Source organism: Falco punctatus, assembly GCF_963210335.1.
Source record: "Falco punctatus genome assembly, chromosome: 3".
Lineage (NCBI taxonomy): Eukaryota > Metazoa > Chordata > Aves > Falconiformes > Falconidae > Falco > Falco punctatus.
The window spans coordinates 115,230,866-115,245,105 of NC_137582.1; the positions used below are offsets into that span (position 1 = coordinate 115,230,866).

The 14,240-nt window shown below is 52.5% G+C and overlaps 2 protein-coding genes across 13 annotated transcripts in view; both read right to left on the bottom strand.

The window, feature by feature from the left end:
* Nucleotides 1-588: 588 nt before the first annotated feature.
* On the bottom strand, nt 589-10,543 carry PIGV (phosphatidylinositol glycan anchor biosynthesis class V). Of its 7 annotated transcripts, none has more exons than XM_080380981.1 (4): nt 8,792-10,543; nt 4,443-4,596; nt 1,857-3,014; nt 589-1,029 (listed from the first exon to the last, which is right to left on the bottom strand). In XM_080380981.1, exons 2-4 carry the CDS (start codon nt 4,527-4,529, stop codon nt 721-723), a joined length of 1,554 nt encoding a protein of 517 aa, XP_080237107.1. In that variant the 5' UTR covers nt 4,530-4,596; nt 8,792-10,543; the 3' UTR covers nt 589-720. The 7 variants fall into 7 exon arrangements, with proteins under 7 accessions (XP_080237107.1, XP_080237110.1, XP_080237105.1 ...); XM_080380984.1 differs by lacking the exon at nt 8,792-10,543 and adding an exon at nt 8,088-8,537 and having other exon boundaries at nt 4,521-4,596; XM_080380979.1 differs by lacking the exon at nt 8,792-10,543 and adding an exon at nt 8,088-8,533.
* A 132-nt stretch (nt 10,544-10,675) lies between these two features.
* The window catches only part of ARID1A (AT-rich interaction domain 1A), an 83,925-nt gene continuing 80,360 nt past the window's right edge, over nt 10,676-14,240 (bottom strand). For all 6 annotated transcript variants that reach the window (XM_080378748.1, XM_080378747.1, XM_080378749.1 and 3 more), the window contains one exon: nt 10,676-13,656. In XM_080378748.1, the coding sequence (XP_080234874.1) occupies nt 11,932-13,656 (1,725 nt within the window). In that variant the 3' untranslated portion in view covers nt 10,676-11,931. The remainder of the gene's footprint in view (nt 13,657-14,240) is intronic.

Sequence of the window (14,240 nt, forward strand, 5' to 3'; positions counted from 1 at the left end):
GTGAGCCCCCCTGCCCAGCCACGGCCCTGTAACACCCCCCCAGCCCCGGGGGCGAGCCCCCTACCCACCCCAGCTCTGGTCTGGCAACCCCCTGCCCCAGCCCTGGTCCGGGATCTCCCCCTGCCCTAGTCCAGCAAGCCCCCACCCCAGTCCCACTCCAGCAAACCCCCGCCCCCAGCCCAATAAGCCATATGCATGTAGCGGGGCCAGGCGTGTGCCCAGAGCAGTGCCATGCTGCCTGCAAAGCACCGGGGGGGCCAGCACAGTGAGCCAGGGCCACAGCCCCCCCACTGCCCCCAGTGCTGCCCCCCGGTCCCCTCCGCTAGCCTGCTCCCAGACATGGCCCACGCTGTAGGAGAAGGGACCATGGAGGTCCGAGTGGCTCACACCAGGCAGCTGGGCCCTCCCTGCACAAGATGCTCGCTGTGCCAAGGATGCTTCCCAGAGGTTTCCCGATGGATGAGAACGTAGGGACCAAGATGCATTCCCCATCCCAGACAGCCTTCAGGAATTCTGGCCGTCAGTAAGGACAGCCAAGAGAACATGCCGTTTCCGACACGGCCACGCAGTGACAGCTTTCTACATAGGAACTGAGGAGTAATGCGTTTGTAACCGAGACAACAGCACCGTTACACATACATCAGGCTTTTTAGAAAAAGTGAGATTCAATTCTGATCAGCACTGCTGCCCCACCACCAGTCTGTACCAATCACACCCTCGCTACGTCCATGGCAAGAAGTTGCAGTGCAGAATCAGTCCCAGAAGCCAGTAGGACAGGAAGAATGCGAGAATGCATTTGCTGAGGGGCTTAATTAAGCTACAGTTCATCAGCAGCCTCACAAGGGGGTTTTCAGAAGTCTCTTTCCCACAGGAACCAGGAGGTTTACCTAGAAGAGACTTCTCAGAGCGGAGTGCCGCAATTTGATCATCAGTCCCTTCGCTCCAGAGTAAAGGTTCGTATTCCTGAAGCAGGTGAGCGGAGAACCAGTACAGGATGGGAGAGGAGGAGCCAAGGAACCGCGTCAGCACCTGAAGGCGACAGGCAGAGCAAAAAATCACATAAATCGCAGGTCTCCAACTGTGACCAGCCCGGATCCCGAGGTGTGGATGAAGCCATCTATCTGCCTCAGGCTGCTGATAAAGGGGACTGAAATACAGCCCCAATTCGTGCTGCTAGGATTTATTACATTGAAATGAAACAGCTCAACCCGCTTTATTTATTACAACAGTTGTGTAAGCAGTCAAGTGGTCCCCAGGTTTTGGACAAGCACGGTAACTGTCACTCCTTGTCACCGTCCAGCTCAGGAGCTGGGCAGGGGCAGCAGCTTCAGGGAGATGTGAACCTCACTCTTCCATTATTTCTCCACTGGAACCCCCGACCTTCAGTGTCGATAGCCACATCCTAAAAAAACCTTCAGACACTTTCTAGGGCCTGGTGACAGGCTCTGGATCCTTTCATTACCATCCATTAAGCTCAGCCCAAAACACCAGTGACCCGGCACCCTTGGCCTCTTGGTTAGCAGCTGGCTAGCAGGGCTGGGCAAGCCTGGCCTTAAGCACAGGTCCAACGCCACCCAAAGCCAGCCAGCCCCCTCCAGCCCCATCCCGGTGTCCCCATCACACGGAGCACCTGGCGAGCTCTCTTTGGGAGCTCTCCAGCAGAGCAGAGGAACTAACTGGCTTTGGAAACTCTCTGTGGAAGTCGCTCCGAAACAGGAAAGGCAAAGTTTTCGGTCTGCATTGCCCTGTGCTGTCCTGCAGCTGGGACAGCTTCAGGCCGTGACTGTTGCTGCCTCAGCCACCACGATGCCTTCCCCTTAAGAAATCGCTCTGGTGTGTTGCTATGAATGTCCTACCTGCACGTGCATGCAGAAGAATCCAAACGCCAGCAGGACCGTGGCATGGACCACATACACGAAGACAGCGGGGCAGCAAAATCCAGCTCTTGGTTTACCCTCTTCTTCACTCTTTCTTCTCTCTAGACCAAGAGTTAGGCAGTGCCAGGGGTTTGCAAGGATGAAGGTCCAGGCAGCCCACGAGCCCAGAAGTGTGACAGGCAAAGCAAGCAAGAAATTTGGTATCTGTCTGAGCTCAAAATACCTCAGAAAGCCTACGTTCCAGTAAGTGTCTTGGATATAGGAATAGACCACAGGGAACTGCTGGGAACACCAAGGGGGTTTAACCCCATTCCTGGCCGCCAGACCATAGCCCTTGTCCAGGGCCAGCTGCAGCAGCGGCTTGGGAACAGTCTGCTCCAGGCCGATGCCAGGACCACAGAACCTCCCATAAGCATAACACTGAAATAAAGCAAAAGGTAGAAAAATCCCGGCACACATCAGAATCACTGAAGATCCCACACTAAGGAGCTGCTTCCACAACAGAGGGAGCTTCCTTACTGATCCTGAACCCACCTGGAGCTGGAGGGCAAAGTGTTTACAGCTGGAGTAGAGGAAGAAGCCAACATTAATAAGCCCATTGGCACGCACCCCAGAAGCAAGGGAGAAGAGCAGTCCGCTGAGCCAGCTCTGCCCCTTCTCCAGTCGCCACATGGCACTGAATGCCAGGAAGGCAAACATGCTCTCTGAGTAAGCAGCTGCCATAAATATGTTGGCAGGGCTGACAGAAAAGAGAATGGCAGCAAGGAAAGCCACCCTGCGACACTGCAGCACGACACAGCCCAGCTTATACAGGGCAGCGGCTGCCAGGACAGAAAAGAGAGAATTAAGAAGCATGGCTGACAGCAGCAAGCGGCTCCGCAAACGCAGCAGCCGCTGCAAGGGCCACAGAACACCCTCAGCCACGGCACGCACGCTCAGGGGGTACAGCGGGAAGAAGGCACAGTTGTGCTCGTACAGGTAACCATGCTCGGCGATGAAGAGGAAGTGCTCTGCATCCCAGCGCGAGAGGCCTCCCAGCAGCTGCTCCAAGAGCAGGTCCCACAGGCCAGGCTCTGACAGGCGAGGGGGAGAGAAGGCGTCTGCAGCGTGATCTGGGATCAGGAGGTTAAACAGAGCCTGGAAAAACAAGAGAGGATTGAAGTCCAGCAGAGATCCTCTGGTACCCTACCGAAAGCACTGAGCAGGAGGACTCCCAGGTTTTAAAGACGGGGACAACAGCAGCACAGAAGCCAGGCTGAGCGGTTTTGCAGTAAGGATGCCTGAAAGACTGTGAAAAGGTGCAAACACAGTCTTTTCAGGCATTTACATGGGAACTGAATAAAGCTCTAGCACATATCCAGCATCAATCCCTGTGGAACTGGGCAGGGGAAGCTGCTCAGCCCCACGCTCAGACACATCTAACTGCACACGCTCACTCCAGGTACCTCTGTGGTGCTGGTAAGCCCCCTGTCCTGAATTTGGCATTATTGTCCTAGCTGATGTACAAGGGAGAGGAGACAAAACTAGAGAAAGAAGATTTTCCCAGAGCAAACTGATGCAGAAGACAGCAGCTGATTCCTGGCCCCCCTCTCTAGTCTCTAGATCTCTGTCATCTCTGCGGTTCAGCATGTGTTAAGGGGTTTGCTTTCCAGAGATGAGCAAGCAGAACGCACACTCCTCTGCCCCCAGGAGCTTGCAGTGCTGACCACATTTTAAAAAGCAAGAGAGAAACCCAGAGAGTTCATGAGATAAGAAGTGTGCAACTTAATGCATTGTAATGTAATTCCAAATGAAAATATGTTTAAAGAAAAAAAAACCAAACCCCCAAAACCTCAGATAGTAAGTTTTGTAGCTTAACTACATGTAGATTGGGATGAGTCTCCTGCAATGAATTCAGCGTTGGCCAAGAGAAGAGAAAAGGCCATGCTGAACAAATTGGGACTAAAAGCCATACAAAGCCGCTGTTTTACCATGAAGCACACATCTGGTCTAACCAGGCCTCTGGCATCAGTAACACGGAGCTTTTTCATCTCAGCTGATGGTTCCACTCAGTCCTACCCAGTGGTGGTGACGGGGGCTGCCACGACCTGCCAGCTGGCCGGTGGCCCGCTGCCCAACAGCTTTCCCAGGCTGCTGCTGTTTCAGCTACGCTCCTCGCTGCCTGTCTCGGTACACACTGGTAGGATGGAGCGAGCAACGCAGCTCTCCCATGCTCAGAGGAGGATGCCTCTGGACATGAGACTTGTGAGGAATCTGCGGGGGGAATTTATTGTTGTTCTTCCACGGATAAACAGAGATTTCAGCCTCTCGTGCTGCCAAACCAGCCTTTTGCAACAGCAGCATGAAAACACTGTAAGTTACAAGGCAATCTATGTAATTTTTTACTTAACAGCAACCTGCCTCCCTGGATGCAGCTGGTCTGTTGGTTCTCCAAAGGAGAAGATGATTTCCCCATCAAGCAGAACCAGCTAGCTCAGGGTGCACAAGGCAGAACTGAGGAGAGAAGCCTTGGAGCAGCGAACAACAGATGTCGCAGCATCTCTGGTTCAGGAACAGGAGACTTGCCTGCAGCAGAAGCGTCAGGGCTCTGCAGCACACCGCAAACCGCACGACCTCTCGGAGTTGGGGGTCTTTGCTGCTCACCAGCTCCATTCTCAGCTCAAAAGTTGCCTCAGTAGGTCACTGATGCCATGGAAATTCTCCCTCTGGTTTTGGAAACCTGAATTGATGAACAGAGAGAACAGAAACAGAAAGGTATTTCTGGCTTCTGCCACGTTTGTGAATCATGTGCCTTTATTTACTATCAGGCACTTCAAAGGGCTGCAAATCTCTGTGAACAAGAAAGTTACTTATGAAAGAGATGACGCACAAGACCTCTTTGACATTGTTCCTATTAAAAAAAAAAAAGAATTCCCTGACTTAACCTCAGCCAGGATGCAGATGGAGAGAGGTTATAACACGAAGTCTCAGCCCGTTTCTTACCAGGCCAGCGTAAATACCAGAAGCAGACAGGCTCACTGGCCTCCTCAGCAGAAAAACAGCAGCTCCAGCCAGGCCTTGGCCAAGCACCTACACGGACGTTCAGGTTCCAGTGCGCTGAATGGGATTGAAACTTTTTTTTTTTTTTTTTTTTTTTTAATAGACACAGAATTGAAAGGCAGACTCTGAGCATAACATGCACATAAGCAGTTTGCTGACTGGGGCCTGCAGCCGGCCAGGCACTGCCAAGCACGCTCTCTCCTCTCCCCTGCTCTCCACCCTGCCTCTGCCCCTGGGAAGCCGAGAACGGCTTTATTCAGCTGCCTCCTTGGCACCAACCCCACAAGCTCTGTCAGAGCAAGGCCAAGGTGCTTTCTCAGGTACGCAGGTTTCCCCACACCCCTTCCATCCGTCAGAAGCAGCATCTCCAGGACGTGACACTCACACCACTCCATCCTCACCACCTGCAATTTTCCAGTATTTTGGCAGGGGTCCTGGACTCCAGAGTGAGGGCATCTGCCTGTCAAGCAAACTGCATATGCTAAGGTGGCTCTCATCCACGTCTTCCCTGCAAACCTCACCTGCAAGATATAAAATGCTTTGTGGAGTCTCACCGCTTTTGTTTCCATATATTCTGGATTGATGCTGTGGGACCAGCTCTGAAAACTACTGGCCCAGAGCCACAAAAGGCAGGCAGCGTCTGTTAGGCAGCTTTTTAAGATAAAACGTTTCTTCCGTTGGTTCCCCAGCCACCAACTGCTTTTCAGTTTGAGAAACAGAAGACCCACCGCTCTCGCTAGGTTCTGATGACACCACATCCTGCACTATTTCCCACCTGCCATCTTTCTGATCCAGCATGTTACAACACATAAAGGTCCCCAAACCCAAAGCACTCTGAGGTTTTCCTATTACCAATTTACCGATGGAGGAAAAAACCCTGGCAGGTTAAAAATTGCACGAGAGAGCAGAAAGCAAGTCATCAGCCAAGCAAAAACCCAAGATCCAAATATGCTCATTTATAGTTCCAGCCCCTAACCACAGGATTAAGCTTCCTATTTAGCCACATACAAAAGTTTTGGGTTTGTTCATATTCTCCTCTTGCTCCAGAGCATTCACAGCTACAGACAAAGCAACTAGTGGGAGGCACATTCTCCTGAATCACGAAGCTGCAATGTTATTTTAAAAGAGGGGATACTTCAGCCCAGCTGTAAATTCTATTAAATCGCATTCACAGCTGCAAATCCTACTAAATCACAGCGGCAAAAATTGTCCCAGCACTTTAAATATTTTTAAAAAGCAGAGAAAAAGCCTCGCATGCATGTGCCAAGAAGGCTCAAAGCAAACAGCTTTAAAAAGCCTGTTCCTGTCACGACGCAGCACACCTTGTAACGGAAAGCAGCGAAGCCTACAAAAAGCTGCAGCCCACAACCACCATTCTGGTAGAGAACACAGCGTCAGAGCTGCAATGGTTCTACCCCAAAAAGTGCTGTGTGAAAGAGCACCTGCACGAATGGAAAAAGAACATGAAAAGGCAGAAGTGGGTTAAATATATTTCAGTAGGAAAATATGCAAAGTCTTAATTAAAGATGTCTTTCTCTCCGTGTTCTTTGTTTCCCTTTGCTCTCAGATATGAATTGCGTTTTGCTTGCTCTGGAAACCGTGCTAAAAAAAGGACGCGAATAGGAACAAAATAGACGCTGGGTAAATTATCACGTAAATGAAAATAGGAATTCAGCGAGGTCTGTAGAAACGCAGTGGAGACCGATTACCACCCGGTGGCAGCAGGCGCTCGCCACAGAGCCCTTCCCTCCCCCCGCACAGCCGGCAGTCGGCTCCCGGCTGGGGTGCAGGATTCCTGTTGGGAAACCTACTCCTGCCCGTGTCCCAAGAACACTTGGAAAGCAACGGCTTGGGCACCTCTTGGTACTTCTCCGACCTGCTGTTAGATATAAGAGATACTCCAGACACATTAAAAAACCTGTTCTGACCAGGATGCCAAAGAAATAGAACCGAATTTTGGAAATCCCGTTCTCCTAGTGCCATTTGTGTGGGTCTTGGAGCTCTGGGTCTTGCAGACACTTTCACTCCTGCCCGGTTTCAGCTGCTGGTGCAGAGGCTGCAGCCCCTGCATCGCTTCGTCTGCGTCTGACTAGAAACAGGAATGTTTCTACTCCTTTTGTACCAGCTCACGTGCGTGAACAAAACCTACGCTGCATCAAAACGCAACCTGACGGCTCAGCCTGAGATGACGAACCCGCTGAGCAGACACTGGGGCTGTGCTATGTAGATCAGGGCCGAGCACGCTGCAACAAGCCAAGCGTGAGACCGCGCCGCAGTCGCCTCCCTGCGTGTTTTCATCCTTGCCTTTGCTATCGCAGGCAGTGACGGAGCAAATCCTGCTCTGTAAAGCACGTTCACAAATGGACCAACTCCTGGCGAGGTGCTGGGTCTTGTGCTCCATTCCTGCTGCTGCTTTGAGGGCTGAAGCTGCTGAAGGGCACCTGGCGCTGAAGTGGACAGCCATGGCCCGTAGGAGGATGGTTTCCCCTCACTTCCCAGATAAGGCTGGCTGGCCAGGCACGCGCTCCAGCAGCGGTTAGATAAGGGCTGAAGCATTTAATAGGGTTGTTTTCAAGATTAGGAATGACTATCGCTGGGGCCTTTATTAATGGACTGATACTCTCAGCTGGGCAGGCACAGGCTGCACTGCAGCGCTCAGACCCAGACCCAGGCCCAGACCCGGGCTCAGGCCAATACCCAGACCCAGGCCCAGGCTCAGACGCGGGCTCAGGCCAATACCCAGGCCCAGACCAATACTCAGGCCCAGGCTGGGGCTCAGGCCCAGACCGAGGCCCAGGCCCAGACCCGGGCCCACGCCCAGGCCCAGACCCGGGCCCGACCCGGCTCTGCTAGCTGCAACCCGCGAGGCCTAGCACAAGGGCCGCTCGGGAGCGCCGGGCCAGACCCCAAGCGACGCCCGGCCCGGCCGTGGCTGCAGGCCGTACTCCCCCCCAGCCCCACGCGTAACCCCTGCGGGGCCGAGACCCCGGGACCCCCGGCGCGGGGCCGCCCCCCGGCCCATGGCTGCCGCCGCCGCGGGGCCCTGCGGCCCGGAGCCCGGGGAGGGGCGAGGGTGTCTCTGAGGGGGCGGCGCCCCGGTGCAAGGGGTGGGGGGAGGGGCAGGCCCCCGCCCCTCCTCCCGCGGCGCGCGCGGCCCCGCCCCTCCCCCACCTGAGCGCCCCGCGCGCGGCTCCCGCGCCGGCTCCATCCACCGCCCCCGCTTCCGGCCACGCCTCTTCCAGGGCTGCGCGCGCAGCTGCCTCACGTGGCCGCCGCCTGCCTGTGTGCGTGCGTGCGTGCGAGGGGGGAGGAAGGGTCGGGCGGCGCCATCTTTGTTAAGGGCGGGCGGAGGCGCCATGGCCTTCCCCGCTGGCTGGCCCGGCTGAGGTGATGGGGCGGCCACAGCTGGCCGTGCTGCGGCACCTGGTGCCGGGCGGGCCGCAGGGACCCCACCGCCGTCCCTGGGCCTGGGCTGAGGGCAGGCCGCGGCAGGCTGCCCTGAGAACGCGAGGTGAAGCCAACCTGCGGCGAGATACGTGCTTGGGCTGCGGAGCAGCCTCAGTTACCTTCCTCCACGGCAGGGCGGGGGTCCCAGCCCCACAGCAGCCCCCGGCCCCCAGCTCCTGCTCCCAGGGCCTGCAGGCCAGCCCTAGGCCCTTGCCCCACTGCCAGCTAGGCAGGCCAGAGGGGCAACAGCAGCCCTGGGGGCCATGGTAGGCCCAGCCGCAGAGCCACCACCCCCGGGAGCAGGGCGAGGTGCTTCTCCTGGAGCCGCACCAACACAAACCAGCGCCTGGCTCTTGCCAAAACACATTAAGGAACATCACATAACAATAGCCTGGTAATAAGTGTGTGTTATTACATTAATTACTTACTATTACAAGAGGGGGGGGCAGGTTTCCCTCAAGATCACGTCCATGTGATGATGGAGGCATTGGGTTTTGCTTTCACCCTAACCACACTCCCGCTGCGCGTGCCCAAGCCGCGAGGCCAGGGCAGCATGCTGTCAGCTCCCGCTGCTGGCACAGCTGCGCCTGGCGAAGAGCAGCAAGTCTTCATGCTTAAAACCAACGTGCCATGGTAGCGGCCTGACTGTATCTATTGCAGGAATGAAAGAGAAACATCCCTGCCCACCCAGACTTTAAGGGAGACTCCCCGAGGGCTTTTAAATCAGGACTCTGGCTTGGGAAGAACTCCAGTTTTCTCCTCGGCTGGGAAAAATGGGCAACGGCGCAGCGGGTCAGGCTCAGAGAGAGGCATTTACGGAATGCCTGCAGAAATGGAAAGCTTTGGCTACAAATCTGGTCACAGTATCACTGATTTGCATTCTGGGCAGCCAAGTCGAGTTTGAGATCAGGTGTGGCTCTCAAAATAGTCCCTAACTACAGGGCTGCTGCTTCTACTGATTTCTCATCTATGCTGCTTTAACCATTTTAGAACTGTGAGAGGTGTGCACGGAAGCATCGGGGGAGTGGAATTACTCCCCTCAGATCAACTGGTTGCATAAATACTGGTAAAACAGGTAGTTAGTACCACTTCTGACTATTCTTTCTCTCCCAGATGCAGCATTCATTTATGATTAAATCCACCACAACAAACACAGAAGCTGTACAAAAGCTGTTCACGTTACATTCTTCAACCTTGCTGCTGAGGTCCTTTCTGTTTAGAAAAAGTAGTAAAATTTTTACATGAATTTAACCAGATTTAAAAAAAGCTCCTGGCATACATAATAACTAAATTATCAGAGAAGTTGCTTCTAAATCAGCAATATTGTCACAGGATAGCACAGAACAGCAGAATACTTGTCTCACAACCGGGTTTCCAGTCAGTGCTTTTTAAAGCCAAGGAAGGTCCAGCACCGTTCCAGTCTCTTAAGAAATTTGTTTTAAGGACTCTCCTTCTGCCAGACACGAGTTCCTGCAATTCCTGGTGATAAATAAGACTTTTTAGAAAAGAGTCAGTTTGATTCTGGCATAGTTACTCCTGGGAGTCCCGAGTTTAAGGAATACAGCTAGGGGAGGGCTCTGGGAACTGAGAGCTTCCTAGGAGAGACTAGCAAGATAAAACAAGGTGATTTTTTGCATAAAAGTGACGTTTGCCTTTAAAAAAGCCGCTCCTTTTTCTTTAACTAGCTCTTTTGCCTAAATGAGCTCAGTGCAGTTCTGGCTAACCTGCTTTGAGGATAAAGCTTCAGGGTAAATAAAATACCCATCTGCTAACCCATGAAAACATGCAGATCCTCATACAAAGAGCCTGAACTTTGGCCATTCGCTGAAGGGCATCAGAGCTCTGTCTGCTGGAAAACCCCATCCTCTGAAGGAAGTTGGAGTCCACCCCACAGTTCCAAGAAAATGTGAAAAACACGAGAAGAATGAAATTTTTCCATTTTACAAAGAGCTGAAAGGGAACCGCCTCCCTTCCGAGCAAAAGCCTCTCACCCTGTGAACCCAGCATCCCTCTGACACAGCTTCACCTTGCGCTGCAAACCCACTCCTACCCGCACCTAAGCAGCATGAAGCCGAAACTCCCGTCACTGAAACACGTAGAGCACAGAAAGCAAAGCCAGAGCACGTGGCACTGGGGTCTCCAGAGCAAGCTGGGGCTTTGTCGGCCCCAGACGCGGCTGAACTGCGCAGCACCTCTGAAGTCTCTCTGCTGCACCCTAAGAAGGACCTGACCTACAGCATCATGTCTGCAAGACCTGACAGCACTGAAGTTACCTCCCCGTTCTGCTAATAAAAAAAACCCTTACAAACATCTTACCAAGATTTAATGTACATTTATTCTTAACACGTGGAACATATAGTATAAAGATTTCATACTGAATAAATGATATTCATTAAGCCAAAAAAGGAAAAAAGGGAGGAATTTACATCAAGTTTTTAGCTACATCGTCTGAAATACAAATATGCAGAATTCATCACTGAAAAATCTCAATTGTGTTTCTTCATCAGGAACTTCAACTGAACCTAGAACTTTTTCACACCTCGATTAGAAAGAAAACAAAAACAGGAAAAATAAACTATAAGTTGATTGGCTGCTGAGACAGCAATGACTTTATACACAGAGACCTGTACAGCATCCTCCAGGGAGGGATGTCTGGCAAGAGATTAAATAATTGTGTCTCGCTTTTGCAGGTCATCAACTCGTTAACTCGTCATACTATAAAGGGGTAGGGAGAGGGGGACAAAACTGCAAGGAATCTTAGGGTATGTGCAATGTACAACGTCATATATATATACACACGTGGCAGCATTCAGGCTGCAGCTAAAGGTTAAAACCAGTTCTAAGAGGTGATCTCAGGGTTATTCATACAATCAAGGAGGAAGAGAGAAAGAGGTCAGGGTGTTGTAGGTTCACACATGATACTTTGGGGGAAAAGCCTTTTTTTCTCCTCAACATTAACTAAAAACATTTTTAAAAACTACAGCTTGCTGCTGATCCAGCGTTTTTTTTTTTGTTTTTTTTTTTTTTGTTTTTTTTTTTTTTCCATGTGAGACATTATTACAGTATGTTTACAGTTTAAGGTGTACAGTACATGAAGTTCTACACGCTACTGCACAGGCCTCCCTTGGACAAGGTCTGTTCACAACTGGTAACTTCTTGGTTCCTGCAAGATTGTGAATGTACAACGATAAACCACACAGAGTTCAGCAGTCACTTTTGTCCTTCAGAGTTTACCATTAAAAACAGTTATGAAAGTGGTGCCTGTCAATGTGATAACACAGCAAGTCGTTTTCCCCAAACTCACTGTAAACGACAGTAACTTTGGTTAAAATAAAAAAAAAGTCTTCTATGTAGACAGAACTTTGTCTCCTTTAATAAGGGATTCAGGACAAATTTCAAGGGCAGGGGAAGGGGAGAGGGAATGGGGACATCTTTCCCCAAGGGAGAAGCAGGACAGCGCAGGGCAGACAGTGGATTCTGAGGTGGTTTTGCATAAATAAAGGGCAACAGTCAGTTTCTAAGTTCTCCACTCACGCACACGCACACAGGGTCTCGGATCCCACAGCTGTCATGACTGGCCAATTAAAAACAGTACATCACAAATAACTTGTGAAACCAAAGAGTTCATCAAAGGCGACACGGAGATGTCCAACAGCCGCGACTCGTATAACGTGAACTCCGAGTGGTTCTCGTCCACCTTGGCCAGGGCGAGCAGCGCCCGAGCAGCTCGGCGCATCATGTCCACGCTCGTCGACTCGAAGGGCGGGTTCTGCATGTGCATCAAGCCGGCCTGGCTCTGCTGGAACTGCGTGGCGGCCAGGCTGTCCTCCAAGAAGCCCAGCAAGTTGCCAATGCTGCCCTTCTGCACAGCAATCGCTCTTGCTGCCAGGCTGTCCCCCTGTGCCAAGTTGGCCAGTAGTACCACAGCCATCTCTCGACACACCGGGTTCTTTCTGTCACTAAGGAACCGCACCATGGTGCTGTACAGCTTCTCCAAGCGACTGAAGGGGGGAGTTGCAAGAATCAAATCCACATTGTTGTCCTGGATGCTGAGTTTGCTGAGTGTTTCCAAAACCAGTCTCTGAGGGGAGAGGACCGCGTTGGGCCCCAGTGTTGGGAAGGGATCCTGGGCCTCTGCTGATGGACACACCGCCCAGTGGAGGAGTCCATCCAGGATAGGCAAACAGATGCTTTCTGGGTACGGGGAGAGGTCCAGCTGGCCAGAAATGTTGGCCAACGTGACCAGTGTATTTTCACGCAGCATCTCCAAGCAGTCCCACCACCACTCCACCTTGTTGCAGCTCACCCCTTGGTCCTGCTCCTCCTCTTTCTCATAGGTCAGGGGTGCCTGTTTGCGTTCTGGATGCTTGTGGTGTAAGAGAATCAGTTTCCCTAGAATCAGCAGCAGCCCGGGATGTTTAGACATTTCAAAGTCATTGCCCGGCACAAACGATAAACTCCTGATGATGTTGGAGACACAGATGCAGCGCTTCGCCAGAGAGTCCTGCCAGTCTAGGAGGGTGCAGAGGGGCGTCTCGTCTTTACTGTGAGGTTCGTCCTCCAGAATTTTTATATTTCTGTGGCTCTGAGCTGGACTAATGCCAAAGGGAAACTTGCTGCTTTCCTTCGCCGTTTCCAAAGCTTTAACCTCTTCCTCCTCCCCTGCCAGGGAACCCGGACGTGCCGAAAGCATGTCGTCCATGGTGGCGGTTATCCTCTTCTCCAAGGAGCTGTCGGATGGAGGAGTCTCTCCTTCCCTAGTGCTCGGATTGCTCTCGGCTGCTGAACGTTTCCTCAAGACAGAGTTGCAGGAAGCTCGTTTATGAGTCAAGGGTAGCTCCGTCTTGCTCTCAAAGTGGGTCTGAATGTGCTCGGTGGTGTCACCGCCGCCAATCCGCCAGTGCAGCAGCCCGCTTTCAAACTCCTGCACTCGCCCCAACTTGTCTGAATAATCTACCACAAACGGGTCGTTTTTCTGCACGACCTTGACTGGAAGCTTGTCAAATTTACTAACTAGTTTCTCCTCACTGCTCTCTAGAGGTACTTTGTCCTTGCTCGAAAACGCAGCCTCCTCCTCTTCCTCATCCTCCTCTTCCTCCTCACAGTTCAGGCTCCGTGGTTCATCCTCCTCCTCCCCTTCTTCGTGAGAGGAAGCTGAAGATTTGCAGAACCTTTCAGGATCTAATAGTGTTCTTTGCCCTGGGTCTCCCACCTCGTATTCCTTCAATATTCCAAAGATCTCGATCAGGCAGCGCCGGAAATACTCCACCAAGAGTTCCAGCAAGCCTGGCAGCTACGAAGGAGGAGAAAAACAGGAGGGGAAGGAAGGAAGGGAACAGTGATCAGAAAACAACTTAGGCCAACATGAGCAACGGGAAAGCAGGGCATCAAGGACTAAGAATTCAAGCAGTGCTGTTAATTAACAGGTTCTTTTCATGCTGGTGATAAACTCTTTGCAGAAGAGAGCTTTCCATCCTCTCAGGGAAAGGAACAAAGACAAAACCAGATACTGACTGGCAGTACCCACGCCACCCCCTCTCCACACACACACAGACCTGTGCAAGCACACATGCTCTCGGGTGTATCTCCCCTCTGGTTAACACGCAGGGAGGTGAAGGGCAGGGCTAAGCCCAACAGCCTTCACAGCACCGCTGAGCGGATTTTACAACAGCCACGGAGGCACACAGCAACTAACAGAGAAAGGCCATCCCTGCAGATCGGCATCCCAGCCTCACCGTGCGCCGTCCCGGGGAAGGATGGAGCCAGAGGTGCACAAACACCATCGCCACCCCACCGCGCAGGCAGCCTCTCGCCGCAACGTCCATTACAGCCTCCCCATCCCCACTGCTTTTCACCTCCTCTGTTCCAGAGGCACCC

What these genes read in the sequence shown, in the direction of transcription:
- PIGV (XM_080380981.1), bottom strand. Translation starts at nt 4,529, where the DNA reads ATGGAGCTGGTGAGCAGCAAAGACCCCCAACTCCGAGAGGTCGTGCGG. An exon ending in CCCTGACGCTTCTGCTGCAG is followed by an intron (nt 3,015 to 4,442) that starts GCAAGTCTCCTG and finishes TTGTTTTTCCAG; the next exon opens with GCTCTGTTTAACCTCCTGAT. An exon ending in TCTTCTGCATGCACGTGCAG is followed by an intron (nt 1,030 to 1,856) that starts GTAGGACATTCA and finishes TGTCGCCTTCAG; the next exon opens with GTGCTGACGCGGTTCCTTGG.